Here is a 27145-nt window from a genome sequence, read left to right on the forward strand (position 1 = left end):
TTCAGCTGCCTCCTGTGCACAGCTACAAGGCAGAAGAACTGGTGTAAGGCAAAGCTATGTAGGAGGCAGGTCAGCCCAGCTGTTTTCTGAATAAACTGTTAAAAATAAAAATCACCTCTAGCAAGCCCTGCTCTGTGTTGCTGTTACCACCTGGCAGAAGCCAGGACACTCTTGTTCTTCTCATTGGAAAAAGAATCCCTGCTTTGGCTTTGCCCCACTCCTGAAGTTAATGGGATTAATCTAGGGTTATGCTCTTCTCAGCATGGGAACAAAGTGTGCACTACAGAACTTTTCAAGGATGGAAAGGGGAAGTAAAACAGAGAAGGTCAATGCTTTGTGGTAAATTTATCACATCCCACTTTCATGATCAAACATGTTAAACTCAGCTTGCTCTGGCTATGACACCAGTATTCACACTGGGATTGCTCCTTGGATTCAGTGATTCTCCTTTGAGATACTGCCCTGGCTTGCCATACCTGAAGTATCCTTGCCATTTCTCTAGGGCAAGCAACAGCCAATATCTTGCACTGCCATGCACACTAATAAGGGCAAGTTTTGAGGACAGTTTTGCCCCTAACAGTGGCTGACATCCTATGTCTTCTTTCTTACACCAAAAGCTGCTCCAAGCTGCTTTACATGAAAAAAAAAAATCATCATCTTCAGCAAGTCCTGTTCTTGGAAATGAGGCCCCTGAGGGGTACTTGAGAGCCATGGTTCTGAGTGCCACCATGCAGTGAGTTCCATAAATGCTGATGACCAAGCTCCTTGTTCTCAGCCAAATGGTGCCCTGCATTTACTTTCAGTCCAGTTTAACAAGTCATTGCTTATTTCTGCATGTACCATAAGGAGGCCCTGTTCTCACCCCCAGTTTTTATAGAGAAAGGGAGTGAAATACTAAGTAGGTTTTTTTCAGCCTGAGAGAACTGGGTGAAGAGGTGACATTATGCACTTTAAGAGCCATACACCAATACCATTCAAAGTCATGGTATAATGGGACTCACTGCTAAATTACAGGACAAACACTGAAAGTATTAACTTTGGATAAAAGGAATGGTGATCTATTATGTCTTAAGAAAGCAGAAAATATATTGCCATTTTCTATTGTATTAAATTGTACTTGTATGCTATCTGTAAGAGCAGGACAATGCCACATCTTCCTAATAGAATTCATTTCTACAAATATTCCTTTATTCAAGATGGCCCATTCCTGTTTTGTGCTGTGGAATGAAAGGGGGCATAGGGTTGGGCTGCAGACTGAAAATTGATCATCTAAAGAAAAGAGCAGCTGCAAATAATCCATTAGGAAAGAAAGCCCTCCAAGGCAAATTTACATTCAGACTGGCTTTGATCACCATTTCAGCCAGTGTGAAGTGTACCTTCACATTAACCTTCACTCCATAACATAATCCTACCCATGACCTTCAATTGTCAGCTCTTGGAAAACAGAGAAAAGTAATAACTATTGAAAATAATAGCAGGCTTCAGCCAAAAGAAACCAGGTTAGGAATACATCTTGGATGACTGTAGGCATTCCTCTGTCTCAGAGGGGCAGGACAATTTCCACTGACCAAAGGTGCCACTGTCTGTGAACGAATATCCACAATATCTCACAGACTTGTTGCTCTCTCTGACTGTTTCTGAGTTAAGATGTGTTTGATACCTGTTGTGTCTGACACTACCTGAGGCCTTTCATTTACATCACCTTGTGCTGGCTCACTTGTGCAGGACAGGAAACCCAGAGCAGAGCCAGGGAGAGGGGGCTCCTTGGGATCAGAGCATTGCCCAGCAGCACAGAAGCCTTTGGAAGAGCACATGGATCTGATCTGAAGTCAAGGCAGCCCAGCAGTACCATTGCTACTCCAGGTTTGGAAAGGGCCCAGCAAGGTTAATGCAACTGGATCAAGGGAAGCAGATCATACCTTGTCACGAATTAATTTGGACAACATCCTGGTATCAATCCCATACAGTGCAGGCACCTGAAGAAAACCCAAGGACAAGTTAGAGAACAAGCAGCTAAAAAAATGGAAAGAAGACAGCACCCAGATCACCTTTATGAAAACAAGTCACAGAATCATAGAACAGTTTGGTTTGGCAGATTTTAAAGCTCATCTCATTCCAACCCCCTGCCATGGACAGGGACACCTTCCACTAGAGCAGGCTGCTCACAGCCCCATCCAGCCTGGCCCTGTGTTAGGAGCTCAGGCTCTCAGCAGCAGTCTTACCAAGGCTGCCTCACTCCAGCTCTTTCACTTCTCCTCCCTGTTCCCACTCATAATTAGCTAAGATGCTCAAATCTAGTTTCTGCTCCAAAAAGCACAGTGGGACAGCTGGGATCCTCTGGATACACAGATCTTGATCTCTGTGATCAGGAGGTGCAGCTACAGGGTTCCTCTCAATGGACAGCAATCCCTGGACTGGTAGGGAATCTGCCACCTTTCTGTTCTGCAACAATAAAGAGCTCATCTTTCCATCCAGGTCAGTTCTCATTGTGCTGTTACATCTAGTACTGCTCACCTGTTCTTCATACAGCCACTCTCCCAGGCTCCTAGTAGCCTGCCAGTGGCTGTACTCATTGCTGTAATCCTGCACCAGTAAACCTGAAACCTGTAGAGAGAAGAAATATCATTTTGCACTGGAGGATCACCTTTCTATTTATCCTGTACCTCCAACTTGCACTATTCATTCACCATAAACCATATCATGGGCAGACTTCAGGCTAGCTCATGGCTGTACCTGGGCATTTGTACCAGGAAATCCACAGAAGAATGCGCCTTGGTAACCAAAGCTGAAAATTGCACTGAGCTGACAAAACACTTCTTGTCAAAAGAAAGAAAATGGAAATTTAGGACAAGAAAAAATGTTTTATTTTGATTTTTTTTTTGTAAGAAAACTTATCACTTTTAAGTAACCTTTCATTTCAAAAGTCAGCTCCATTTTTCAATGGAGTTTGTGTGTAAAATAGTTATTTCACCTCAGAACAGGTACTTCCAGAAGGCACATGGCTTAGTACAGAAAGCAAGATGGAGTATTTTTTGCTACCATTCCTTCATAGGAAAATACCAGAAGAAGAAAAAGAAAGGTTGAGTATCACTGATTTCTTCTGTGAAGGAGCCAGTAAACTCTTACTCAGGCTACTGGGCACAACCCTTTGATCAGCACTGCTTCTCCCACCATTACCTTGATCCCATCAGACTCCAGAAATCTCCTGAGGCCTATTTCATCCAAAGCAGCCGTGTCAGGCACTCCACCATTCCCAACTATGGGGTTAGCCAGGGTAAGAATCTGCCCTTTGTAGCTGGGATCTGTCAAGGCTTCAGTGTATCTAGGTGAAGAAACAGTAGAAGGAAAGTACATAAGTCTGGAGTCAAAAGGAACACAACAGAACCAGTGAAAACAAGACAGGTCTGAATTCCCAAAAAGACAGAAATGGTGTTCATGTGAAGATATTCTCAGAATAAAAGCAAACACCTCTGTGAATATACCCTGACTTTGCCATTTGTGGTTAAACATTTGACATGAAGAACAAGGAAATGCTTTGGCTTCTCATGCTTCGTTTAAGGAAAGCACATCAACAAACTCAGAGTCCTTTGATTTAACATGAGAATCAAGTACAGGGAGGGCAGGGAGATCTCAGCCCTGCACAGAGTATCACTGCTAACAGCTTGGCCTGGCCTCTCCCTGGGCACACCCCTGGGCAGTGCTTTGACCTCCATGTGCTGTAGGAGCTCTCCCCTCTCAGCAGCAGCAGAAAGCTCCAACTGAAAAACCATCAGACAACAGAGCTGGTTTTGCCCAGGTTTTGTCCCTTCCACACTCTGGAGCTTGTCTTGGGGTGCTCAGGGCTGTACTTGCTCTTTTTGTGGGAGAGGACAGACAAGTCTTTGGGTTTCCTCCTCACTGCTCTGGGTCCTTCTCTGCCACCAACCCTGCCATGGTCCCACTTCTGAAGTTTCTCCCTGGCATTCTCCATGTTCCCAGCCACAGAGCACCATCTATTTCACCTGACCAGACTCCTAAGTGCTTGGAAGCTGGTTTGTGTATCCCTGCAGAAGGCAAGTTGAAGACAAAGCTTTGGGATTCAGCATTGCACCCCTGGTCACACAGCCCCAAAACATGTCCTGTCATAGCCCCAAAGCAGAAGCCTGGCAGTTTGTGAAGCACCTGAATGCCCTTCTCAGCAAGGACAAAGCTAAAAGCACACTGGAACATTCTTCTGCAGCAGAGGAGCAAAACTAGGACTCCACAAAGTATCATCCCTGCAACTAGTAGGTCCAGTCCCACTTTCAACCATATATAGGGGGACAGGGTAAATGTGGTCTATATGCTCCTGTTCCTCAGCTCCAAATTAACAAACAGCCCCTCACTTTTTCCCTTAGTCTATAGTATACTCTTGCAAATCTCCCTTAAACAATTATTGTCTTTCAACCCAAAAGCAGCTGCAATTTAGCAACAGATGAAGTTATCCCCACAAATATTGAGCCAAACACATAAAAAGACTTTGGGATGAATCTGCCCTGTACAAAATATAATAAATTATTGTCATTATTGTTTAAACAGTACCTAATTGGCAACTCCAGTCATCTACCAGATATCAGCAAGTCACAAGAGACATTTTTATGGAACACCAGACTTACTGCCAGAAGATTAATTGTCAAATATTGGGAAAATCTTCACAAAAGCAGGACTGGCTGCTGGCAGATATAAACACAGCACACCAGCCAGCACTGAGAAATGACAGGTTGAATAAACACTGGCCAGGAAATATTTTCAGGTAAGCCTCTCCTGGTATTCAAATCTGTATTTGCAGCTGCAGGTAAGCAACCACACAAAGTGCAGTGGGATCCCAAAACTGCAGCAGGTACCAGGCACATGGCATGGGCATGCTGGGCACTGTTCTCTCCTTCTGAGCTTATTGGTTATGCCTCCAAAAAACTACTTGTTACTGACAAAGCTAATGTCATTGACCTTTGATGTCATTTGTGACCAGCAAACAAGGACAGAGAGCCATGGCTCTGGGTGGGGTGTGCAGGCAGAGCTCAGACAATGCCCTTTAAGCAGGAACAATGCTGTGTGGAGCACAGAGGAGCAGATGGAAACACCAGCTCCAAACATGCTGCAAGGTCTAACCCTTGCTGTGCCTGCCCAGAGGTCTGCCTGATTTCAGTAAATTCCTGTCAACCCATTCTCTCACTAAAATATCATGGGAAACACACATTTATTAGAGATAAACACCTTTATGGGGCCATTTCAAACATGGGACATTTCATGGGTTGTAACTCTTCTTTCTTAATGAGAAACCACCTCTTTTTGTTTCTATGCCAAACATACAGCTGCAACAGTAGGCTTATTTTTTTTTCAGCAAATGCTTCTGAAAAGTTCATCCTCTTGCTTTTCTATCAAAAATTCAACATTTCATCCCTAAAAGAGTGCTCTTGGCCTTCTAGTCCAGAGCAACATGTCAACATTTCAGCGAGCTTCAGCTACTTCAGGCCCGAGAGCTGTATGCAAATAAAGTGCTTTGCCTCCCATTTCTATACCATGAATCAGAACATGGGGGTCCAGATGAGGAGACACAGTGCAGAGCAGCCTAATAATCACCCATGCTGACCCCACTCAGCACCCAGAAACACCCACTTCACAAAAAGCAGGTCTGAGGCTTATCAGCACCCCTGCACTCACCTCTCACTCCCTATCATGACAAACTGCTCTGTGCCCCAGCAGCCTGGCACCTCCCTCACCCTGGCACAGCCTCTTCCTGTGTCAGGGAGAAGGGACAGCTGGGTTCCTCTGGATACCCAGATCTTGATCCCTGGGATCAGGAGCAGGAGGTACAGCTACAGGGTTCCTTTCAATGGACAGCAATCCTTGGACTGGTAGGGGAATCTGCCACCTTTATGTTCTGCAACAATGCTGCAAACTCTTGTTTTCCATTTCTCTGAATCAATCAAGGTCATGTTCTGTACAGGGGGCTCTGAAGATACTTCCTTACATTTTTAGTGTTTTCTCCATGCCCATATGCTGCCCAGCACAGAAGAGATCTCTGTCACAGCATCCTCTCCAAATGATTAGACAATGAGCAAACACAACTTCTACTGCCACAGTAACATGTGGAGAGGAAATTAATCCTTCAGGTCCTACTTGACTTTTGTCATGTGCCAAGATTTATGGCCCATAATCTATCAATGAGAAGAGAACTCTGGTGCCCTCCATCATTCTGATCTATATTAAACAGTGGCTTGTTGGCAGGTATATTAACACAGCCAGTAATTAGTGCTGTCAAAATGCTTAAATAATTGTCTCCTAACGCAAAACTCTGCAAACTGATTCCCCTCTGCAGCAATTTAACATTCTCACCAAAGGTATCATTTTAAAACTCAACCTGTGAGTACTGAGATCTCCAAAGGACAGCATAATGTGGGGAGCACAAAGCAGATGAGCAAAGACAGCTATGAATGACTGCAGAAGCAGCTCAAGCATTAACAACTTCATAGATGTCTTAAATCCCCAAGGACATTTCCCTGTCCTTACCAAAAACCCCATTCCTCTGCTCAAGCAGTCCAACAAAAGCACTGGCAGCATTTGGCTGCCAACCTAAGTCAGCCATAGGTTTCTACCACTTGAGAAGACAGAAAATCATGCTAGGTTAGGCATCAATCTGATCCTGCCCTTTAGCTGCAAAGGCACAGAATGCAAAAACATCCTTACCTGTGGTGTGAGCCAACAAATTACATAAGAGATGGGTCATAAAGGTGACCAACCTGGGGTTTAAAAATTTTGCACTCAGAAGCCAACTTGCATTACCAAGAAGGCTGCAGATGCTTCAAACTTCTATAGCTGATCTGGGCTCTAGAGGGACAACAGACAGCTTCTCTGCTCTGACTCAGCAATTCAGTAGGAAGTGATCAGAACCCTATGTATCTCATTATCATCATTAGGTCAGTCTTTAAGGTGCTTATCACCACAAATGCTTTGGCACAAGGGGTCTGCCTGAAACATCTTCATTAATTCTATCTCTCTCTGTACCTCTGGACTACAATGTAGTAGATATTGAATATATAGAAAAATAAATATAATAATATAATATAATAATATAATAAATATAGAAAACCACCTCTTGGATCAGAACCCTACAAGCTTGGAAAAAGCAGCTTTCACACTTCAACAAGCTTCCAGAGAAGTCCTGATGCCCGGATGCCATTTGCTGTTGCCTTACCCAGAGAGCCCCGTGTTGAACACCACTTCCCCTGCTGTGGAGGATGGATAGCCAAAAGAATAGCCCTTCATCTTCATCCCATCTTCCAGCACCAAGTTTGCTGTCTGCACCTAGAGAAAGGCACATGAAGAGACTCAAACACAGGAGGAAAGGCTTGATGTTTATTCAGGCAGCACCTAGGATATCTGCCTTTCATGCCTAGCACTGTAGGTACTCCTGCCCTTCTCCCACTCCCAGTTGCCAAGACATTACCTCTTTTACCAGCCTGATGCTTTTTTTCTTTCTGACTCTTAGGAAACATTGTTATCCTAATGAGCTGGCAAACCTCCCTGCAAGCAGAGCATGTGCTGCTTTTACTGTGGGATCACCCTTTCCCATGCCTTAGCTCATTTTTCCTACATACGACATCTTGCAATTTACCAACATCATAACCCTGCAGGGAAAGGATCACTTCCCCCCTCAATGTTTGCTCAAGGCCTGCTGCTGACTCTGCTGGCTCTCATCCAGCTCTGACCTTTGATAGGTGCTTAACTTCTGGTGCAACCATACAGCAACGCCACTAAAATAGGTGTGTGTGCTTAGTGAACTGGTGTCAGACAGCAAAATTCAAAATAGCAGTGTATTCTGCAGTAGGACACTGGACCAGAGGAACTCATGGATCAGATGGATGCTCATGGTCTCAGTTACCTCAGGGACAGGCATAAATTGTGCCAGAAGAAGCAGCTATGAAACAAGCAGCCTAGAGGAAACCATACCTCTTATAGAGAGGGTTCAGCAGAACTGAGTCCCATACTAACTGAGGGATCCCTTACAGGCTTCATCACTATTTTACAGCCAGGCAAGTGGGACAGAGTGAGTTTTACAGAAGTCCTTAAGAGATTCATTGTCACAACTGGGTCTTTGCACATATCAGACTAAGTGTACCACCCTCTTTGGTCCCACTTGGAAACTAAACCTTTCTTACTCTGTCCAGGCACTGGATGGGAAACCACCAGAGAACTCCAACTTCTGACAAATAAATAATGACTACATGCACAGCAGAAATGACAGAATGAGTTGGGAGTTCCCTCAGCAGGATCACTGGTGACATGCAGAGGAGGAGAAAGAGTAAGCAAAGCTGTTAATAAATTTGCCAATGAATTCCTGGCTTAAAAGAACTTGGACTATGAACTTCCAGGACCCTGATAAACCTCCACCTCTGGAAGGCAAGCACAGCTGTCTCCTAGGCACAGGCAGAGTGACCACCAGTGCAAAAATCCCAGTGGTTTATGCCACAGGAAATGTGCCAAGCAAGTCCACAGGAAGCAGCTCTTACCATGATTTAGCTTCATATTGGTTTCTTTTACAGAACTATTCCTCTTACTGGGATTTTTAAAAGAAAAATCAAGATCAATTTGCTGCAGAAAGGAGCTGGAGAGCTACTTCCCATTAGCTGTAAATCAGATGAACAATCACAGCAAGGAGAAATTTCATTCTCAGTATTGAACCTTTTGTAACCATCATGCCAAACATTCATTTACAGCCCCTCTGCAGTTACAAATACCACACAGATCAATTACTAATGTACTGCAAAATACACTAAAAATCAAACTGAGATGCCAAGTAATTGAATTCTGTGCATCTGGGATGCTTTTAGCCTTGCCATTTTTTCCTCATTAATGTCAAACACCCAGTCATTCTCCAAAGATTTAGCCATAACTTTTGGAACCATCCCACACCACTGGACAGTTTAGTCAGCAACACCAAAATCTCCTCCCTCCCCAGTTATAAACACAATTTTTGTGGCTAAATCCCCTAGGTTTAGACCAAATTAAAATGAGGTTGTGGGCTTCCCACCACTGGGCACACCTTGGGGCAGTTGCCTCAATTGTGGTCCTAACTGCCACCAAGCCTGGCAGAATCCTTCTGGAAACAAATTCCACAATGGTGGAATGACCAGAAAATTTAAGATTCATCCAAGTGCTGAAGGCCAAACCCCAGAGCAATCACTGTGAGCTTCAGAGCCTCACCCTCACTAAAGTTCTGCATGGCCTTCCTCCCACCACTGCCCACCTCCCTTCTAAACCAGACAGCACAGAAATCATTTCTGTTGAACAGAAGCCCTTATTATACTAGTAGAGCCCCTACACAGTGTTCAGGTAATGGGGAAAAATGTCCCTGAGCAACCATAACCTGCCTGCAAGTTCAGCTATAGCAGGGAATAGATGTTCAAGTGTTTCCCTCCCTTCCTTGATTTATTATTCTTAATTAAGTGGTTGGTTCATTGAGCATTCTCAAAGCAATTATTCTTGCTTACATTTCCAGTGGAGGTGTTACCTTATCCCTAAGCTGCCAGCCTACCTTGTTTTCTCAGTTTTGTTTTTAAGGTGAAATGTGATTTACAGGCTACAGAGAAAGCCTCTTGGCTCAATCAGGGATCAGTTGGGAGAAATACTTCCTTTCAAAAAAAGAACAAGCAAGAAATAAACAACCCCCCAGAGCTTCCATCAAGTCCTTTTGTCTTCACCCTTCTCAAAAGCATCCCCACATAGCCTCAGATAAATCTCTGTTGTAATTTCAACTAAATTGTTTCTACCACACCCACCCAATATAAGATATGCCACTTGCAATCTGATTTCCTCTTCCTACACATCAGTAGCTTCACCTTTAGCAAAAGGCCCTGTGCTCTAGAGAGGCTGCAGAACTCTTCAAGAGCTTTGAGGATGAAGATGGCTAATAGGAAGGGTCATGTTGATGTCACATTGACAGATTTTGTGTATTTTGTCAAAGCAGCTTGAAGAATCAACTCATTCAGGTCCCACTTCATACATCAAATAAAGAAAGCACTTAAGAAGTTAAAATAAAAACAAACCTAAACCCAGTAAGAAAGTAAGAAAGCAGATGAAATTAGTTCCCTGCTGGAGCAGCCCTTCCTATCTAAAAAGTGGATGATAAAGATCTGCAAAATCTCAAAAAATCTTCAGTACAATTCCACACAGCCCAGCTTCTTTGCCACATTTCTTGGCCCACACCTGGCTGGCTACAGAACAGCTGGCATATCAGAATCAGAGAAGAATCCAAGATCTCCAAGATTCCTTCTACAATAAAAAGCTGGTGCCAGGACTGAGCTACATTTCACTCTCCCAAGACCAATAGCCAGCAAAAAAGGAGTAATTTTCTCTTTGATAGAAAAATCAAACTGATTCTCACTCTTCTTGTGAGTACTGTGCCATCACAGGCTGGAAATCTATCTGGGCATGGCTAACAGTCAAGACTTTCTTTGCCAACCCTGTGTATAACTATCTGTATCTATCTGATTTTGCTCTGGCACATTTGTTCCTGGCTAAAATTGAGACAAGAAGACAGGGAAAGAAAAAGGAATGAATCAAGGTGAGGGTTTTGGGATACACCAAAGAAACTTCACACTTAAAATATTTTTTGGGGAGAAGCACTGGATTAATTCCTTTATAATCCAAGACAAAGCCACAGTTTCTACAACTTGAACCGTCCTCAAGGCTGTTCATAGCAATGCCACAAATATTTGTCCATCACAAAACTCAAAGGAGAAGAGTGAACCAAGCCAGATGAGGTACCTAGCACAAGTTGCTGAGGACCCTTTTCTCCCCCACAGTAACAATTCACAAAGTTCCCCCATCTAGATGGGAATGGGCCCCATTTTACATCCCCTTCATCTCCAAAACAAGGAGAGGAGTACCTTGTGACTCATCTTTGGCTTCCTCACCCACCTCTCTACTCTCCTTGCAGTCACTGCCCCATTTCTTTCCACCTGCCTCAAATGCATTTGCAGAGTCCTTTTGCAGTAATGTGAAATAGTTTCTAAAGCCAGCACTCCACAAAATTTTCCTCATTTCTGACTACATTTTAGCTCATTCCTGGTGGTTTTTATAGCTCTCCCAAACCTCTCCTTACTGAGCCAGCTGTACTGTTACAAGCCACCTATTTATTGCTCACACTACCTTTACATGCCCATTTAACTACATTGGCCTCAGAAGAGCATTAAACAATAAGAACTTCAGCCAACAGACTCTCTGCCTCTCCTGAATTTTAAACAAGCTTGATTAACCTGAAACCAGTGATGTTAAGCATCCCTACTGAGAGCCCTGAGGGGTCTCTGCTCTGCTCCCTGCTCCTCTTTCACTCATGGATGCCCATCTCTTCTTTAGAATGGAAGGATGGGATGTAATAGAGAAATATGGACCTGTGAGTCCCCACATCTAACACTACTCACCTACAATGGTGTTTTCCCACACAGGGTGAGTTTAAACTGGACAGAATACAAACTTGGGAGAAGCATTTCTCTAAAACTACCACCTCTCCCTCATGCTGTCTAATACTTAACTTATATACAGGTTAGATGTTTTCATTGTATTTTGTTATGTTTCCTAAAATAGCCCAGCAAGAAAAAGCAATTAAAGGCAACTAAATGCTCATTTAAGCCTGCAATAATGGAAGAATGAGACCATTACCTAATACTGCCATTAGTCCATACACAGCACCATGGATCATAGAATGTCCTGAGTTGGAAAGGATCCACAAGGCTCATCAAGTTCATCTAACTCCTGTCCCTGCACAGGACAATCCCAAGAATCCCATCATGTGCCTGAGAGTGTTATCCAAATGTTTCTTTAACTCTAGCATGCTTACATTGCATTTCACTCTTTCCTCAAACTCCTCAAAAATACCCATTATCTCTAGGGCTGCTTGGAACACCAAACCCAGCCACAGGTCACTGCTTGCTCACTTTGCTCACAACTAGACTTAACTTCCACACTCTGATGCAAAGAAACTGGGAACTCACATGCTGAAGGAAGGTGTATTAGCAGGAACACTTCTTGCCTTACCCTGAATTCCCTGAAGAGGAATTTTTGTTTTAAAAGTATCATAGACTAGTTTGGGTTGGAAGGGACCTTAAAGATCACTGTGTTCCAATCCCTTGCCATGAGCAGAGCCACCTTCCACTGGATTCTCTGTGCAGCCTGTTTCCAGTGCCTCACCACCTTTGCAATAAAGAATTTATTGCTAATATCTAATCTAAACATTCTCTGTCAGTTTGAATCCATTCCCCCTTTGTCCTGTCAAATAACTGGTCTGTTGCAAGGAGGTCAGAGGAGTCCTGATTAATGAGTGGCTGTGGGGCAGGTAAGAGAAACCCCAGTACACAGAAGTGATACTGATCAGCCCCCTAGACCACCCTGCCAGGTAAGGCAGCACCTGCAGTCCAAGTCTCTCTGTGCTCTTCCCTACCACTCTGAAACACCACTCCTCCAGGTGCTAATTCTATTGCACTGTTCATTCAACACAACACCTCTGCAAAAGTGCCTCTTCCATGCAAAGTGCATGCTGAGAGAACTCACCCAGCACTTCAGTGCTACAGAACTGCCACACAAAGTCCCACTTCACCCATTTATTCCAGCTCCTGTAGCAAAAAGCACTAGAAAGCTGGGGGAATCAACTGAGTGGTCCAGCCCCAGTAAATCCAGAGTTGATACACTGATGCCTTCACAAGAGTTGTCTACCTCTCCAATTGACCTCAGAGCCACTGTAGTTTCTAATACATTGAAAATGGATTCTGTATGGATTCAATAGAATTTTATGCCTCAAGTGATGCGCAATTTTGAATATTCAGCCAGTTCATTCTCATATGGACTGAAACATCTGTTGTTAGCTATCAGTCCTGTAGAAGGGTGAGGTGTTTCTAAAGAAAACACCATATAATAATTAACTGAAACCTTGAACTTACACCTTTTGGTGTAATTTGCCCCATAACTTCCATTCCAGACTAGACAAAAAGTGTGTTTGCTTAGCTAATAAGACCATTTAGCCAAGCAACCCCCTTGCTTCGGGTTCAGACAAATTTCCTCTGGTTCATGTCTCTAGGTAAGCCCTGTTATCTGCAGCAAGTTATCTCTGCATGCCAAACACATCTATTAAACAACAGAAGTTCACTGTTACCTTGATGCTCAACAGTCTGGTACCTGTCCTTGAGAAACTCCAGTGATCAGCAGACACATTGCAAAACTTCAATCTGCCTTTCAAAGTCTTCACCACTTTGCAAGCTGTCAAAATTCTTGTCATCTTGAAAGCTGCTGATGGGTAACTAAAGTTTAAAGCACAGAAGAGAAAACAAAAATCTGCTTGTATGGATTTCTTCAAGAATTGGTGCTGACAATATACTCCTGTAGATCACAGGGGAAGAGCACAGAGGCACAGCAGGAGCACTGAAGTGACTGTACAGCACTGCCCTCCACCTCCCATTTATTCTGCCATTAAAAGTCCCAGGTGCAGCCCCACCTCCTCCCAGCCCTCCTCAGAGGGGTGCTTGCTGCTTAGGCACCCTTGCAACACTTCTCCTCCTCAGGCTGCTCTCTGAGCACTGTCACAGGGGCTTTAACTCCACCTGGAAGATAGCAAAGCCTGAAAGAGAAATCACCTCAAGAATACAAGAGCATGAAGTGGCAGGACAAGGGGGAGTGGGTTCAAACAGAGAGAGCAGGTTTGGATTAAATATTAGGAAGGAATTTTTCCCTTTGTGGGTGGGGAGGCCCTGGCACAGCTTGCCCAGAGAAGCTGTGGCTGCCCCATCCCTGGAAATGTCCAAGGCCACATTGGACAGGGCTTGGAACAACCTGGGATAGTGAAAGGTGTCCTTGTCCATGGCAGGGGGTGGCACTGGATGATCTTCAACATCCCCTTCCAACTCAAAGCATTCTATGATTCTGAACAGCACAGGCTGTGCACAGTGTGGTTTTGAGAGCTCTCAATGTGGGGTCTGCACACTGGCTGTGGGACAGCCTGTGGCTGCCACAAAGATGTGAAGCAGGAAGACCAAATCCCACGGAAAGATGAAATCTTTATGCTGCGTTTGTTCCAGGTTCCAAAGTGCTGTCTGTCCTCAAATAAATAAAAAATTTTTCACAACAAAAAAAATAAATGGTTGCAAAAGAAGAACAACTTTTGGTAACATTTCAATGGGTCAACACATGAAAAAAGGTGAAATTTTCCACATGTTATTCCCCAACTATAGATCTTTGTGACTATAATATTTTGCCTATAACACTTCACTCTTCATAAAGAATAATACTCCTCATTAGCCAGAGATGAAAATGCCTCATTAAGACAAAAGCTGGGAGAGAAGTATGCCCATTTATTATTCTTCAGGAACTAAAAAGAAGAGGCATCTTTTGAAGCCCAGGTGATCAAAGTCTTAATTGGCTCAAAGCAATATACACCCAGATTTCTTTGTGCAGCTGGACACATTCTGCTGTAAAGGATTCTGCAAAGGATTTAGGTGACTTAGTCAGTGGCATTAATAGTCATGACTTCTTTTTATGCAGTGGTTTGAGATTAGTCTAAATTGACACCAGTACCACACAAAAATATTTCCTGTGCAGCTCATTATATATTCACCAGGCTGAACAGTCATGAACAGCATAAAAGATAGAAGAGAGGGGAAAGGGTTTGGGTACCCTGCATCACATGAAAAGCTTTTTGGATATTTGAAAGAGAAACACATAGAAAAGGCCCAAATCCAGATGATTGGAAAAGATAGACAGAAATAGGGCAGAAAACAGACTGGGTGTAGAGAAGCTCACTGCTTCAACATTTTGCAGGTGTGCAGAGCTAGGAGAACCAAGCCAACAGTAATTCCTGATAACTGTGGTTTAGGACCTAATTTTTTCTATAAGAAGATATCTGGCAATCATTCTGATTTGTTGAAGCAGCTTGAAAGGCACAGATTTTGCTTTTTGCAAACAAAAACAAATAAATACAGGGGACTGGAAAATGTATTTGTTAGCTCTTCCTCCACTTGCTTGGCTCTAGTCTGTAGTGATCCAGAAGCCAAAGCCACGCCTATAAGTGACTGGACTCCAAAAAACCTCTACTTTGAACAAGAAAGGTCATCTTAATATCCAAACTCATGTGAGCTCACACATGCAGTTCAGCTTTCTTCCAAAGTCACATTATGCTAGCTTTAAACTGCCAGGAGTACAATACACAGCACTTGGAAGGTTTTTTGTTATGGCTGTGCTGAACAGGAAATTCCACACTCCATTTTACTCTCTGCCAACATCAGGGAGTGACTTTGGACCCTGGGATACATGTTTGAACCAGAACCAAACCATGCTGACAGTTTCAGCACCCTAACTGCTAATTCCTAACTTCCCTCTCCCACCATGGGTGCTGCAGTGAGGCTGCACCGTGAAGCTGCTGGATCCACATAAAAACTCACCCCTTCCTTCCACCATGAGGCCATGGATGAGCACAGGGCATCAGGAATGAGAGAAAATGGACCATGCCTTTTGGCAGAGTGGCACTGTGCAGCTGCAAACAGCTGCATAACCCCATGCACCCTGTATTCAGTGTGCCAGGGATCTGCTGGACACATACACACCTCATGTGGCAGCTGTATGATAAGGATTAAATGTTATATGGGTGAACCACAGGGGAAAAAAAGAGTTTCCTTTATCACCTACAGAGCAAGGATATTCCACTGATTACTGCTCTATATTTGACCCTGCTGTCTTCCCTATTTTATTATCAAAATTGATTAAATCCACCTCAGACCTTCTGAGTTGAACAAGGTTATAACTCCAGTAGAAGATTTTTAAAGCCTCCTCCGTGATAAAGGAATTCCCCTCTGCCAAAACCAAAAGAAAACATCCAAGCTATTTGTCTCTCTGCCAACATGCTAAAAAAAGGTCACAAACTATTGACACCTTAAGGCCAGAAAATTTATATACATTCCCTAAAGAAGCCTCAGCTCTGGAAAACCTGTTAACACATAAACAAACCTCCTGTGATATGGATTTTAAAGTATGCACTTTTAAAGACCAGAAAAGGCAGAATCACTAAGAGATGGAATCAATAGGGGAAAAAAACAAAAATAAAAAACAACTAAGGAATAGTGGAAAAAGAGCAGAGACCCATGGTTTTATGAAAATGCAATCACACTGCCTAAGCTTAGAACTTGCCAGCCAGGACATGACTTCCAATTGTAGCACCCCTACAGAAAGTTTCTGGAAGAAGGATGTCAATCAGAGAAATCAGGAATGGCAGAAGAGTCACTCAGACAAGAACAGTTCAGGTACTGGGGGAGAAAGGTGGGAAATTGCAATTCTGGCTCACAGAAAGGCAGAGTGCCTTTTGCTTCATATTCAGTTACACTATTGTACAGAGAGAGAGACTGGGGGAAGGAGAGCAAAAAGCTCAGTAAAATAAGGAACTTTTTGTTATTATTTACAAGTGGAAAACCCCAGAAACAAAATTCATCACACAGCCCCACTGGACCATTAAAAATGAAACAAAATCAGTGGTCTGTGGCTTTGCAAATCCCCAGGGACAACAGATTCAAAGAATGGCAAGTGCCTACATTTTGAGAGGTTTAAAACAAAGTGCTTGATCTTGAGAAGTGCTCAGAGGAGATGGGGCCCTGCTTAGATGCCCCAGAAGAGGTGCCCCAAAATGAGAGCACCTAAAGCCCTTTGTCACAGCTGGGAAGCTCTACTTTAAGCAACCAAGCTAAGCAAGGTTTTTCATTTTCAAGTTTTCTGTAAAAAGCACAAGATAGTTCCAGTCTTGCTTGAGAGACAAGAGATCAGGGCAAATCTGTGAGCATGTTGGGCCAGATTCACATCAGTGCAAGTCCCAAGTAATTGCCTTCAGCTCAGTGGAGCTTCAAGTGGCATAAGTCTCCCCTGAATTGGGACAAATGTAACAAGCAGCCCACATAAATTGATTGGACTCTTATTTCTTATGGGTGAAACCAGAGAAAAGCTTTTTCCCTCCATATGTCCTTCAGATACTTTTGGAAATCTCTCCTGCCATATTTCAGATTATGTCTAATACCTGACCACCCTGTCTTGTCTCCACTAAATTACATTTGAAAAATATTGACTGCAAAAGCAGAATAGTTGAAAGTTCCAGCAAAATTGCAATTCTCTGCCACCACTGGGAAGAAAACAAATATTCTCCTCTACCTCTACAGCTCACACAAAACCTGTTAAAGTGATTTTGAAACTCTCTCTTCCATTTCAAGGCAAGCTACACTTGCTTCCCAAGGAACTTATAATGAAGAGTTTTGAAAACACCTGAAAATATTGAGATTTCCCATCTATTTCCTAATCAGGTGTTAGTTTATCAAGAGAGATCACTGCAGACCTAGGTAGCAATTTTTGATCAAACCCCATGACCTCAGAGACAATAACTAACTTTTTCTGCAGCATATACTGGGGGAATAAACAAAGTTCTCTTGTTCACATGCAAATGAAGTAACAGCATCCAGACATCCCCCATCTCCCAGTCCTCCTGGATTGCTGCAGGAGAGAAAGCTGCTTTGATCTAGTCTCAGAACAAATGAAGCATTTCAAGAAAACCCTACAATGTATGGAAAATGGCAAAACAACACAAGGTGAGAATTTCAAAACTAAGGCTGATCCTCACCTGTGTATACAGATAGAAACCAAAAGGAATAAGAACCAGGTACAAGTCTTATCCCTCAGCTCTCCTGAATTCTGTAGTTTAAAGCCACAGCCAGAACGGGGGATTTTTTCCATGGAGTTTACTCTATTTCAGAGTGATGCCTCAGGTTTTAGCTTTTATAGTTTTCACATTCTGTGCTGCTTTAGTGTGTGCTTCTGAGCTTCATATTAGGGGATGGTGAGCTCTCTGCACAGAGCAGGGAGACAAAACAATTCCTTCTCTAGCTGGGGACCAAGGACAAATGATCCAAATCTCAGGCCCAAGAGCATAAACAATGGGGACTGAAGAGAGAAAAACAAGAAGGATGGGACTTGGTAACCTAAAGCTATAATTGGACTATTCACTCCAATATGCAGATGGACCAGAACTTATAAAAGTGAGAGACCCTGTGACCAGGTGTTCATTTTGGGTCCATCTTGGGTGCAGCCCTGGCTGGGCTCTTGTGCTGCCCAAGGTGCATCCATTGAGGCCTTTTAATAAATCCCTGCTTTATTCTTTAACTCTCTCTAGCCTCTGCTCTAGATCAGCTTTCACAAGGCATCAAGAGGAGGTCTGGAGAAAAAAGTATTTTAAATTTTAACAGGAGAGGTTCTTAGCAGATCTTCAGATTCAGGTGCTGCTTTTTGATTCAGTCTTACTAACTCACATGATTGTGCCAGGAATAATTCAATATAAACTCAGATGATTTTTTTTTTTTTCAGATGGAAACAATTCCAAGTGACAAGGCAAGAATAGTAACTAAAAAGGGACTACTCCTAGCTGACCACTGTACTCATGCTTGCAGCTTGTTAGCTTGTTTTCCATCCAACTCAGTGCCTCCCTGAGATACAAAGTGCTCAGTTCTCTTCAGTCCAAAGTCCTTTCTACCCCTGGCTTTTGGCTCTTTGCTTCCTTCCATAGTTTCTCTGCATGAGTAACAGTCTCCCAGCTCTTTGGTGTGACTCTCTAGCACACCCCACTCCATGGGTCCTGAGAGCTGCTGTCCCTTGAGCACACTTCACAGGACAGAAGCCAAGAAATAGCAAGAATCCTACAAAACCTTAACTATTTCCTGCAGAAGGCAATAATCCATTTGAAAATCAGTATGAAATCTGTTTTAACAGCACAATTTAAACCTTACTCCTAAGTCCCAACCTTGCAGCCCTCATTTGTAGAAAACAGGTGTTTCTGGGTAAAGGAGAACACACAAAGCTAAGCCCTGAGCCAATGTAAATTTATCAAAAACACAAGGTGCTTTGAAGAGGACATACAAACTTCATGTTGGTGAGGGCCTAAGAAAATAATTCCAAAATTTAGGCTGTCCTCCTCGTGATCTTTGGCTGACAGAGGCCCAGTCTGAAGAAAACGTAGATTTATTCGTAGTTAGGGATGGAAAACACAGTACCTATAACTCAAAATATCTTCCTAACTCTGATTAAATGGCACTCTTTGTTTGGGAGTCCAAACAAACAAAGAAGTATAAAGAAATGTTTTAAATTGAGTTGCTCAAAATCCGATTTTATTAAGTACTGAAAGTAGTTATTTTCACTACTACAGAAGACTTTTTTTTAGAGAGATACTATTATTACTCTTTTAAATTAAAAAAATTCCTTCTCTTTGGTTTTTTTTTTAACAAACTTTCCAAAACAAACCTAAAAGCAAATTTCAGTTAGCACAATAAGTGAAGTTTCATTTTGATATATTAATTGAAATGTCAAAAAGCATCAGAATCAAACTGAGATGCCGTGTCATTTTCCTTCAAAAACATTAGTTCAGTTTGGCTGACAGCTAAGAGCAATTCAGTTCTGTGAGGTAAATAGTTTGCTCTGGAAACAGACCCTCATGCCCTATTCACAGTTTCATAAAATGAAAGAAACATGCCTCAAAACAACCAAAGTATCCAGGGGTGGCAGCAAATCCCACAGGAATTCAGGATAAAAAAGTGTTCACAGTCAACAGGCCCTGTGACAGTTTCAATTAACATCCTATATGATAGTTTTAAAAGCTAAAAAAGATTTTTCATTTTGTAAGGAAAAATAATGCAACAACATCATTGAAAATCTCAAATCAATACCATGTGAAAGAGCTTTCTAAAAAAAAAAATAGCAAATTTCTTGCTAATTCTGAATTGCCTAACTTAGCACCCTTCTCTTCCAAATTTTGTCTTTAAGCAAAAAACCAAGACAGCATTTTGATTAGTAAAGTAAGTTTATAAAATGGTTGACAATAACTATTCCCACATTAGAGAAAAATTTCTTTTCAAGGAGATTACACTTTCTATTAAGGCTTGAAGAGCCATGGGTACACTCCTCTGTCTGGGATACAGAGCCCATGCTTCACCCAAACTTGACAAAGATAAGGCTCTTATCTTCAGCAAGAGAAAAAGAATCAACATCTTGAAAACGGGTCAAATTTCATAGCTGCTGAGATTAGCAGCTCCTCTAAGATCAGCTGACTTGGAAGAAACAGAGAAAACCCTTGCAGTGTCTGGAAATGACTGACATTACTCCAACAGGTCGATTTCACAAAGTCCTTAGCCAGCAAAAGCCCAGAGCTGGCAGGAGAGCACTGCTGGAGGGTGATAAGGAAAACACAAAGTGCAGTTTGCTCCCAGAGCCACGAGGAGCACCATGCCTTGGACACAGCTCCTATTTCCATGGTGATGCCACCAAGGGAGGCTGGTGCCAGGAATCTCAGAGATACCCAGAAGGTGTCTGCAGTGTTTGACTGCAGGCTGGAGCTGAATTCCATTTACTGGAAGATGTAAGGAGAAATAATTCTCATTCCCTGACATTTTCTAAATAGACATTTTCCAAACAGGGGCCAGGATTGGCAGTCATCCTTTCTCCCCTGTGATTATAGAGGCTCAGACATTACACTGGCTTGTTACTGTGGATCATTAAAAAGGCCAAACTGGCTTTAGGAAAAGCTTACACAAATCCAGTCTCCCCCATGCTAAACATTCTTTACAGAGCCTAAAAATAACATGATCTTACAATGCAAGATTAGCTACATTTGCTCAAGACTCCTGTTACACTTGCTTCCTTCTGCAGCAGCCCTGTCATGGGTGAATATGTGATAGGTAATCATACCCCAGTGTGTTTGGTGTATCAAAGAAAAACAAAATTGACTTGCTGTTGATTATATTCTAAATAGATATGCTTTTATCTAGGATGAAGGCTATAATATACACTGTCCCCAAGCTGCTAATTTATGCACATAACTGTTTATGTGCATTTGCACAGGCACACACAGTGTTCATTGGGCAGTTTTGTCTTTTTTCTTTGACTTGATCATCATCCTTTCCCCAAATAAAATAAAAAAACTCTATGACTGAACCATTTTCATGGGTATTTTGACCTGGAACAGAACACTTGGTCCAGCCTTCTTGGTGGGCATGTACAGAGAATTGTGGCCAGCCCCATCACACATAACCCTGTGATCTTGGGTCTAGGACCAGGGCAACCCAGAAGAGAAATAAGGAAATGAGTAAAGAGAGAGAAAGCATCCATCAGAAGATATAAGCACCACAACAGAAATGTGTGTTATAGACATTTATATTTCTTAGAACAAGAGGTATTGACAGCATTCTGAAGTGGGATTCATTGGAACTGCCACTGGTAGGACAGCTGTTGCTTGGACTACAACAAAACCCAGATAAAAAAGGCTTCTTCTTCCCAGCACATTACTGGGTCAGGCCTAAAGCTGCCCTCAATTTAAGGAAAAAAAGCAAAGCAGCTCCACTCAAATGGTGTAACACATGATCAGCCTCAATGATTAATTTATGGGCTTGTACCTCAAGTGTCTGGGTGAAGTGTCCTCTCCCAGCCTTATCTGAGCAAGAAATACTCTCTTAATAACATGTCCTAACATCTTTTACCACAACAGATGTCATACCCAGTGACAGGAGAGGCTCACAGCTGCCTCTGGGGAGATTCAGCAAGGACATTAAGCAAGCCTTTCTTTACTGAGAGGGTGGTCAAACACTGGAACAGGCTTCCTAGAGGTGGCTGATGCCCCAAGCCTGTCAGTGTTTAAAAGGCACTTGGACAAGGTCCTTACAACACTATAACTTCTGGCCAGCCCTGTAGTGGTCAGGCAGTTGGACTGGACAATCCTTGTAGGTCCCTTCCAACTGAAATATGCCATATAAGAGGAAACAAAGTTTTCTACAGAAAGCTTCTTCCCTAATTTCCTGAGAATCAAAAGTGAATTAATCATCCCTCCAGTATAAAAATATTTACCCTTTAGAAAGAATATACACAACATCTCTCTCCAGTCCAGTTTCTTATCCTTTAGCACCTATGCAGTACTAGCTGTACTAGTTCTGGGAGAGAGAGTTAACCTTTCATAGGAGTTACTTCATGTGGCCTTGGCCTCTCACCTTATATACAGCATCTGTGATTAATCAGCATTTTCCTTGTTGCTTCATGCCTAGTGCTCCAGGTTGGAAGGATTTGCAAAATTTGTTTGTCTCAATCTTTTCCTCACTCCTACTTTTTTTTCTTCCTGTGGATACCCTGGGGAGAAAAGATAAAAAGCTTTGACTGTTCCACACAGGGCTATGCACTGAAGCATTTTCTTTAACTTACACATAGATACAGGCATTAGGCAGATACACACCTGAGGATACAGATCTCTCTTCAAACAGCACAGCAAAGTCTTGCTATATGGATCTGTAATGTCATTTGAGAAGGGATATGATTTTAGCTGATTAAAAACATTTTTAGGGCTGGAGAGCAATGAGGTTTGAAGAAGTAATTGATGCTGTCAGGTAAGTGTTCAGGATTTCAACCTCAGAACTCCAGCATGGTCTGTCCAGATAGCATTGCTGTAATAGCAAGGCAGCTTTAGGAGCTAGTCAGCCATAAGACTGTATCATGCTCCATGGGGATGGCAGACATTAGATAAAGTTTTGTACCCAGCAAGACACAGAATCCCAGGATGGTCAGGCTGGAAGGGACCACAGTGGCTCATCTGGTCCCACTTGCCTGCTCAGGCAGGGTCAACCAGAGCACAGGATTGAGTCCAGATGGGTCTGGAATATGCCTGGTGAGGGAGACTCCACACATCTCTGGTCTCTGAAAAGTTCTTCCCCCTCCTCTCCAGGTAGAGCTTCCCAGGCATCAGTCCCTGCCCATTCCTTGTGTGCCATTGCTGGGCTCCACAGAGCAGAGCCTGGGCCCTGCTCTGAGCCCTCCCTGCACACAGGGATGAAGGCCCCTCTTGAGGTTGAACATCCCCAGTTCCCTCAGCCTTGCCTTGTCCAGGAGATGCTCCAGGCCCTCCCCTTCATCTCTGCAGCCTCCACCGGATCCACTCCAGGAGTTACCTGTCCCCTCTTGTACCAAGAAGCTGAGAACTGGATACTCCACATGTACCTCACCAGAGCTGAGTAGAAGGGCAGGATCATCTCTCTCAACCTGCTGGCAATGCTCTTCCCAATGCATCCCAGGATTCCTGAGGCCTTCTTAGCCACAGGGGCACACTGCTGTCTCATGGACAGCTTGATGTTCACCAGGATACTCAGGTCCTTCTCCACAGAGCTGATTTCTAGCCTGTAAATGTCACAGCACGTACAGCAGTTGAGACAGCCACCATACACAGAGAATCACCACACAATTTCAGAAAGCTTCAACCCACACAGAGTAACACCTCACCTCTTCAGCAGGCTGCAAGCATCTGCCCTTCTTGCTCTTCAGCCCAACCTTTTATCCCCTCCTGTTGATGCCCTGCACCTGTGTGCCCTCTGTTCCCTTTGGTGGTTGCTCAGTGCCCCTGGGCACTCCATGGCTCGTTCCCTTCAATAGCATTCACCTGTCCTGCACAGCTGTGCCCACTGGGGATGAGGCTGGGCCCAGCCCCACTCCCAATCACCACAAACTCTGTGCCTACATGTAGAGGTGCATGGGGTTAATAAATACTGCTGTTCTTTCACAAACACAGCATCTTCCTTAGCAAAATCCCTAGGAACAATCTCCTCCCCGCAATAACCAGCTGGCTCAAAGAGAATCTGTGCTTTTGAGCGAGGGCTCTCATTGCACATCTTACAAGAGGGCACAAAGCACTGGCTGACATGTGAGTAGGAGCAGTGCTGAGGTTTTAGATGCAGTCAGGCTGTCCTTTCCCTGAAGATATTCTGCACTGTATTGTCCCTGTCACCCATTTCACTCTGACACCTAAAAATGTTCAGCAAGATTTAAATCAACCAACCCACGGCATCACTCTACATCCCAATGCAGCAGGTCCTAATTCTTCATTCATTTGAAGAAGACAGGATCTCAAATACTGAACAGTTTTGTCTCTTTCAGCTTCAGCAAAGACAAAGCAGGTGATCACTGAGGAAAACTAGGGAGCTGTAGTTCACACTGAAAAGGCCAAGGGATGCTTTTCCTTTCTCCTCTAAGCATGCAGACCTCCACCTCAAGGAGCACAGGAACTGAGCACAGAAAGGCCTCTCTGGGTTATGCTCTGACAACTGCCCTCTGAACTTCCTGGATCAAGGTCCTTGCACTGCCAGAGTCAGGAGTGTCAACGTGGTACAGGAGTATCAGAAAAAAACCCCAAACGTGCACATCTGTGGATTTGACTCAGCCCCACAACAGTCAGAACTGGGACCTGAATATATCAAATATATGTGGGGGGTTTTGAGCCAACTTTGACTAAGAGCCATAAACACAGGGTTTAGTTTTCAGATAGTTTCAGATAGTTTACTCCATGAACAGATGTGGTTGGAATTATACCAGATCTTAGTAAAATGAGAAATCATATTGTAAAGCAGAGTGTTCCAAAGGTAGCTTGTTCACTTTCCTATACTGAATAAAGTAATTTAAATACTCACTTTTCCATCTTTATCCACTGACATAAATAAACAAAAATAAATTAATTTATTTCTTCTTCCTATGGATTCCATCACACTACAATCCATTGTAACCAAAGCAACCATAAACTACCACAACCCTAATTTATATAGGCCATAAATGGTCAAGAAGAGCTTCAGTTTGTCCTTTCTGTCCTGAGGGAGGAAATATGGCTTGAAAAACACAGACTACTGGTATAGTGGAGAGCAAATATTGGCTGGTAAAATGGGTGAGTAGAAATGTTACAGGGACACAGACCCCAAGAATGCTTTACCCAAGCATTATGTCTTTCCTCTTCCAGCCAGAGAGTCAGCCAGTCATACACTCCTGCAATCACATTTAACATTAAGATTTCCAGAGAGCTGAATTCTCCCTCTCCTTCCCCTCTGCCCCTTAACAATCCCCTGCAGCTGTGGCACACTCAGGAGTGTGCTTTGAAGAGTTTAGATGCTCATTTTGGGCAGCTTGGGTCTGATTTCCAGCATCAACAGCAGAAGAAATTGGTCTCGAGCCATGACTTTGGAAAAGGCTTTGAAAAAGATTCAAACTTTTTATTCTGTTGATTCCTGTGAAGCTTAAAGCCTTTATCCATACAAATTTCTGGCTTTGCCCTAGCCCTTCTCCTCTCCTGACCATTACCACATCACTTTACCCAGTCCAATGCAGTTTTTTTCATCAGACTCTGACACTAATACAGTTACCTGTGCAATCCAGCAGGTAGAACAGCAGTGTTGACACATTGTGAATGCTTCCAGTTTTCTGTTTACCACCATCCTCTCATTATCAGCTTCCTGCAACAGATGGACTGTAATTTTACAGGTACAAGAAGAGTCAGGAACTGGGTGGGAGAGGCAGAAAAGGCTGCTGAGAACCCAGAGGGGAAAATAAAGGCAGAATGTTGTGGAAGAAATATGGAGACCTATGTTTAAGCATTAGGCCAGTTCTGCCTTTTTTCCAGGGAAATGGGTTCCAAGAGATGCAACTAAAGATATAAATAAATCTGTTTCAAGCTATGATGTCCCTTTTGATGGGACAGGACCCACTTTGATAGCATCAGCCACAGGTCTCTCTAATAAAGGTCCCTAACAACATTTCTATCCATACTGCCAGTCAGCTACCATATAATCTTTCCAAATCTGCAAAGGATCATGTGGGGAACTGAGATTGAATTTCATATTTTCATTGCCTGCATCCCCCAGGAAAAGTCACAATGAACCCCTTTTAGATTTCTCCAAAGGGCAAATAAGCAATAACTAAAAATCATCCAAGCAAAATAAGGAATGATAAACTCTATATGTTTTGACAGTTGCCAGCTTTCAAGCTCACCACACTGGAAATGCTATTGTGCTCTGCATTCCCTTATCCCCCCCTCCATGTACCTATAATTGTGCATAGGGAAGGTAGGAAACCATGAGGCTGAGAATGTAGTGAAGAAACTGCCCCTTTGCTTTGAGCAACATTATGAGCTGGAAAAATATTTTCAATCCCTAATGGCTAGGCTTTAAAAAGCCCTTCTGAAATCAAAACCAGGGCAAAATAGCTCAGATGTAAGAAGAGCAGGAAGCTCCCTGACACACAGCAAGCTCTGTTCCTGTGTTCCAGGCAGTGACCCATCAAGAGATGTCACTTCTCAGAGAAGAAAGAGTGGTGCTGTGTCCTGGCAGGGCCAGCATGGCTTGTGGCTGAGTGACAGGCAGCTGTGCTGGCCCTGTGCCAGGTGGGATGAGCCCTCTTTTCAAAAGCCTCTGCACAGCAGCTGGCTTTTTAAAGAGAAAAATTAATCCTGTGGGGTCAGGGGCACATCTGATGTATGAAATAATATTCTCAGGTGCATATCCAAGCCTGCTTTTCTGCAGTGTTTTAGTCAGGGGCAGTTCTCTTGACAGGGTCAGTGAAGTCTGGTCTCAGCAGAGCTCTCTGAGGGTCACCTGGGAAAAGCCCTGCTGATCCATTTTCTTTTTGTGCTGTGCCTAAAGAGCACACAGCAGCACCAAACCCAGCACCACAGCTGAAGAAAAGGACCTTCACCACAGCTGCCTGTTGAGATACCCACAAAGGTTCTTTACCACCACTTCAGCTTTCTTATGTTAATAACTCTTAACTCTCCAGTCCCTGCTCAGTCAGAAAACTGCCAACACAATTAAAGCTCTTTCAGAAAGGACAGTCTGATCCATCCTCTGCTTTCAAGGTAACTCCAAACCCATCTTAACTCCAAGAAGCAACAACTGCCTCTGGGGCATTGCAGACACCCCAAGTCTTTGCAAAGAGCTGTTCTGAACATCTGAACCATGAGAGGGTTCAGCATAAGTTTACAGCCTCTATTCCACAAGAGACAGGAGTCTATAAGAAATTGGAGTGATTACATGGCATCACACATTTATGGGGACAGGATTTAAAGTCTTTTATTTAGGTGTCACAGGGCATCTGAGCACTGACACTGTTAATTACAGCTATTAGCAGCACAGGGGCTGTGCTAGATGATGCTAATGAATGTATACCTGTGCCTTGTAGGTGTGTGACTCACTGACTACCTGCAGGAGGGGAGAGTGGTTGGAAGGGGAACTGTAAGCTACAGGAAGACTTCTAGGACACCAGTTGCAAGAAAACATTTTGG

General features: G+C 43.3%; 1 protein-coding gene across 1 annotated transcript in view; it reads right to left on the reverse strand.

Moving 5' to 3' along the window:
- The window catches only part of CPS1 (carbamoyl-phosphate synthase 1), a 92039-nt gene extending 78751 nt beyond the window's left edge, over positions 1-13288 (reverse strand). The window contains exons 1-5 of the mRNA XM_071434339.1: positions 13166-13288; positions 7214-7323; positions 3178-3322; positions 2515-2604; positions 1920-1976 (exon numbers count right to left, since the gene is read on the reverse strand). Coding sequence (XP_071290440.1) covers positions 1920-1976; positions 2515-2604; positions 3178-3322; positions 7214-7323; positions 13166-13288 — 525 coding nt within the window. The remainder of the gene's footprint in view (positions 1-1919; positions 1977-2514; positions 2605-3177; positions 3323-7213; positions 7324-13165) is intronic.
- Between the last annotated feature and the right edge of the window lie 13857 nt (positions 13289-27145).

The sequence above is a fragment of the Agelaius tricolor genome, unplaced genomic scaffold (genome assembly GCF_023055355.1).
Source record: "Agelaius tricolor isolate 1412-34295 unplaced genomic scaffold, bAgeTri1.0.p SCAF_10, whole genome shotgun sequence".
Lineage (NCBI taxonomy): Eukaryota > Metazoa > Chordata > Aves > Passeriformes > Icteridae > Agelaius > Agelaius tricolor.